Source organism: Sprattus sprattus (assembly GCF_963457725.1).
Source record: "Sprattus sprattus genome assembly, chromosome: 14".
NCBI classification, from domain to species: Eukaryota; Metazoa; Chordata; class Actinopteri; order Clupeiformes; family Clupeidae; genus Sprattus; species Sprattus sprattus.
Window position 1 is genome coordinate 8773283 of NC_137912.1, and position 5000 is coordinate 8778282.

Sequence of the window (5000 nt, forward strand, 5' to 3'; positions counted from 1 at the left end):
ACACACACACACACACTCACACACCCCCACGCTGTGCGGGAGCCGGAGCACGGCTCAACTTTCTTAGCCCGGAGAGCAGAAGCACCCCCCACCAACCAGCCAACCTCAGATTGCCTTTGACACAACATCAGACTTCTTCCTGAAAGCTTCCAGCCATATACGGCCACACGGAAACTAACACGCCAATGTGTCTGACGGTAACCAAGTCTCTCTTCAGTGAAGAAAGCAGAGGCAAAAGAGATTTGATGAAAATGTCAATGTTTGATTAGGAAGGCATATCCTACGTGTTTTCACTCTTAAAGGCCGTCCCTGACTCTGGTGAAGGGTTGTTGATATTTGAGCACACCTTCGGATAAACCTACCTTGAAATCGATACATGTACATTTCTGAACAAATAAAAAGGGGGCTTTTGTTGTGCTGTGTGACTGTCAAGTCAACGCATATTTATTTATAGAGCACATTTAGAAAGAGTGGTGTTGTACCAAAGTGCTTTTCAGTTGTTAATCAATTTACAATCAAAATATACAAGAACAAACGAAGAGATTAAAAAGAGTAATGAGACTATAAAACATAAAACCTATGAAATGTATAGGACATTAAAAAGCAATGATTGCTGTGTGGCTCTAATGGCGTATGTTATTGGCTGACAGCAGCAGTGAAGTGTTACTCTTATAGTTTAGTACATCTCTACATGCTCAGCATTAAAATACTTCTCTCTTGGTTCTATCAGACTTTTATCAATCAATAGTATGTGCTCAGTAGCTAGTTCAATATTAATACCCTGAGCTCTTGGCCTGTTTATTCACCTGACATTACTGTAACCGTACTGTTCAGTTTATTAAACACCAAGTTTATAATTAAGTCGCTGACTAAATAGTTATGTCATTTGGAGGTTTTCGCCCACATGCAGTCTATCCTGTATTTCCTGTAACTGGACGCTGTTTTGAGGCCCTTTTAGGATTAGCCTCTGGTTTTACCTCAGGCCAGATTGGGTTTGTGAGCACGTGGTGGACACTGGCAGCACACAATGCCAATCCAATGCCATCCGAGTGGTGCGTGGCGGACTGTTTGAGATTACTGCCTGCTGGTGGGTAGAGGGCTCTGTTTGAACGGAGTGTTTGTTTTGCATGTATGGTAAAGGGGTGGCCATGTGTTCCAATTCACACTTGTGTGCTGTGCTGTGCTGTGTTTTATTTCTGTGTGCGTGTGTAAGTGTGTGTGTGCGTGCGTGTGTGCATGTGTGTGTGCATGTGTGTGTGTGTGTGTGTGTGAGCAGCACATGCATGTGTGCTTGAAGGATAGTACTGTGGGTGGTGATGACACAGAGGAGAGGTAATAACAGAAAAAAAGCGAGAAAAACTGTAATGATGAAAACGCCGGAGATCAAAATCCAATAACATTATGTGACATCTCTGTGGGAGGCAGGAGTGTGTGTGTGTGTGTGTGTGTGTGTGTGTGTGTGTGTGTGTGTGTGTGTGCGTGTGTTAGTGTGTGTGTATGTGTGTGTATAAGGGGGTTGTGTAAGTGATGTCACAACCTCTTGATATTGAAAGGCAGAGACTTTAAATATTAATCTTTCTTTTCCATTTCCCCTGATCCCCCTTTTCTCAGTCCTCTCCCCTCTCTCTCCATTTCTCATATCATGTCTAGTAAAGTGTCTGTGAAAAAAGAGCATTTGTCTGTGACGTGATTGCCTGTTTTTAACCTATTAGCACATTTGTGAGACAGCTCAGAAGATGAAGCATGCCGTTCCTGTTTCTCTGGCTCAACTGGCAAGGTGCTAATAACACGCAGGTCATGAGTGTGACTCCCAGGGAGCACACATGGTCATAAAACATCTGCGATAAAACACCTGCGATGAAAGCATCTGATAAAAGGTAATTCATGCTTCCATATCTAACATCAAACATAGTTATTATACTGTATGTATTTTTCTGAGCTTGTGTGCTCAAGTATTTTATACCATCATATATGTTTTTAAACACACGCACACGCACACACGCAGACGCACCAAACACGCACACGCACACGCTCACGCTCACGCTCACGCTCACGCTCACACTCACACTCACACTCACACTCACACTCACACTCACACTCACACTCACACTCACACACACACTGGGGTCCCACTAGGTTCTAAGCATTGGCAAATTACCTTCGGAAAGGTGGTGGACAGCCTTTGTTTACAAAGGCCATACTGGGCAGGCTCTAGGACCCTGTGGAGGTGCTCTGGGGACTAGGGAGGTCGGGCCATCCACTAATTGAAAGCTCACCTGTTAATAAAAGGACCCATCTTGCTGAAAACACCCTTGTTGTGTTGTTCTGAACCTTGGGAGTTCACAACACACACGCACAGATACACACACACACACACACACACACGCACACACACACACACACACACACACACACACATGCTGTTTACCTGCAGTGCACTACGGTGGGCCCAGAGGTGGGCACTCGATCGATGTAGTCTCGCACGGTCCTCACATACTGGATGAGTGACTGGGTGGTCTCGGGCACGCCGTGGTCAGGCCAGACCGTGTAGTGGAAGTGGCGCACGACGCGAGGGTACGCCAGCTGGCCTTCCTGAGATGCCCGGAAAAATGCCCACCGTCAGAGCCAAGGCACACACACACACCACATCACATCACCGCCACTGCTCAGACGCACTGTGCCATGAGAATTCATAACAAAACGTGGTGTGCATGCAATTATGGGTTATATAAATAGGGTTATTTGAGGTTTTAAGTTAATTGAAGCAAAACATCGAAAGGATAAACTGAGAACCTCACGATTACCCCCCCGTGCCCCATCATGTACACTGGCAGTCTAGTCTCCAGGTACTCCTCTTCAATATATCGCAGGATATTAATCTCTCCTTATCCAACAACACTGGCACCGATGGGGCTCCGTGAATTGAAAGTATTTTAACTAATCTAGTCTGTCAACAGAGCGAGAAGCTTTCTCCTATCCCCTTCCCGTGATTTATAGTCAGATCATTAAAGTCAATCGGTTGTATTGCAATGAGTAATTTTCTGAGTCAGTGAGTAAAGAAATTATTGTTTTTTGTATTCCCCCTCTAACAGAAGAGGAGAGAAAGGTGAAGTTCTTGTCACTCACGTAGCAGATCTTGAACTCACGGATGGTCCACTCAGGAAGCACCGACTCCGAGAGGACCTGCACCACCAAATCCCCGTAGTACAGCGGCTCTCGGTTCTGGGGCCAGTAGTGGTCACACTTCACCTGGAAGAGAAAGAGGGATGAAGAGGGGAGAAGAACAAACAGAGTGAAGGAAAATGAATAAATGAAGGAATTTGGACAAAGAGACAGCCAAGACAGATGGAGAGAAGAGGCAAAAGGATGTAAAGGAAAGAAAAAAAGAAAGAAAGAAAGAAAGAAAGAAGGGAGGAAAGAAGGGAGGAAAGAAGAGACATGTAGACTGTAGGGGTAGACCCTAGATGTCTCTTCTTTCCTTCATTCTTTCTTTATTTCTTACTCTCTTTCTTTCTTCCTTTTCTTTACTTCATTTTGTTTTCTTTACATTGTAGACAGACACGACACATAAGTTGTGACCTCCTGCTGTGCCAGTTGGAGGCCGGCTTAACCGGCTGACCTGATGACGTCACCCAGCCTTGGGAGAGTGTAATCACTCTGTGCTCCACGGGCCAATCATCTCAATGGGCCTTTCATCTCTCTTTTGCTCTTTAAATATTGGATGTTTTTGTCTTTCCTCCCTTTTTCTCTCTCTCTCTCTCTCTCTCTCTCTCTCTCTCTTTTGGTCTGGGCTTCATCACCAAGGCAACAGAGGAACGGCGGTGAGCCGGGGGAGGGGGGGGGGTGTTCCCACTTACCCGGCCTTTCTCCACACACTGCGTAACCATGACGATGTTGTGCACATTCTGCTCCCACACCATCCTCCAGAAGTCCTCCTTGGTACCCGGGAGTGGCCCCTGCGTGGCCATGTACTCCCGCCGGAAATTATGACCCTAGGGGCGGACAGACGGACACAGACAGAGGGACAACAGAGACATGAGCAAAGAGATGGACAGACAGATAGGCGGTAAGGTGGGCAAGATGGACAGACAGAAGTGCAGGGACGAGGGATGGACAGACAGACAGATAGGCGGTAAGAAGGCAAGAAGATACGAAGGATGGACAACAAACAGGTGTGCTGGTGGAAACCTAATAGGGGACAACATGGAGGGGTGGACAGGATGCATGTGTAAACCCAGACACAAGCATTACATGATTAAATAAACAGGAGCTGAGAGAGACAGACAGATGCTATCTCAGCAGGACTTAATGAAGCTGGTTTAAACATACAGTAACTTTGTTACGAGTCACAGATGTGTGGACCGCACTTCTTTTTCTTTCTATGTCGTTTTCTATTTCTTGAAAAAAACAAACAAACAAACAAAAAAAAGCAGTATTTATTGTTACACCAGGTTTTATTGCTCTTAGCTTGACTGTTCTCTCCCCTGTACGTCACTTTGGACAAAAGCGTCTGCTAAATGACTAAATGTAAATGTAATGTAATGAACGGCACTGGTGAATGTTAATGGGGATACAAATTACACTGAGCGTAATACAAATGCGGGTAACTGCGATGCTAGCTGTTTTTATTTTCACCCGGGTGGAGAGCGCCCTCATTATTCTCTACCAAGGCCGGAGACAGCTGAGGAGGGCTCCCAGAATGCTTAGTCATCCAGCTGAAAGAAACAGCTACGGCTAAACAACAGCTCGACTAATAAGCAAGAAAACAACAAACAACAACAAACGACTCAGCAGAAAAAAGAAAAAAAAAACACTGCCATGTTTTAATGTTACTACGGTTACGGCTGCAGATATCACACAGTGCAGTGGAGGGCCTGGGAGTGTGTGCATGATGTGTGTAAACATGTCAGATGATGGACTACGGGGGTAGAGGGCAGCCATTTCACTGGCATGGGTAAGCTGAGAGGGGACATGCGCCTCGTGAGAGGGGAGATGAGGGG

General features: G+C 45.8%; 1 protein-coding gene across 1 annotated transcript in view; it reads right to left on the minus strand.

The window, feature by feature from the left end:
* Positions 1-5000, minus strand: part of ptprb (protein tyrosine phosphatase receptor type b) — a 53220-nt gene that overhangs the window by 8061 nt on the left and 40159 nt on the right. The window contains 3 exon segments of the mRNA XM_080851373.1: positions 2429-2592; positions 3127-3249; positions 3858-3992. Coding sequence (XP_080707499.1) covers positions 2429-2592; positions 3127-3249; positions 3858-3992 — 422 coding nt within the window.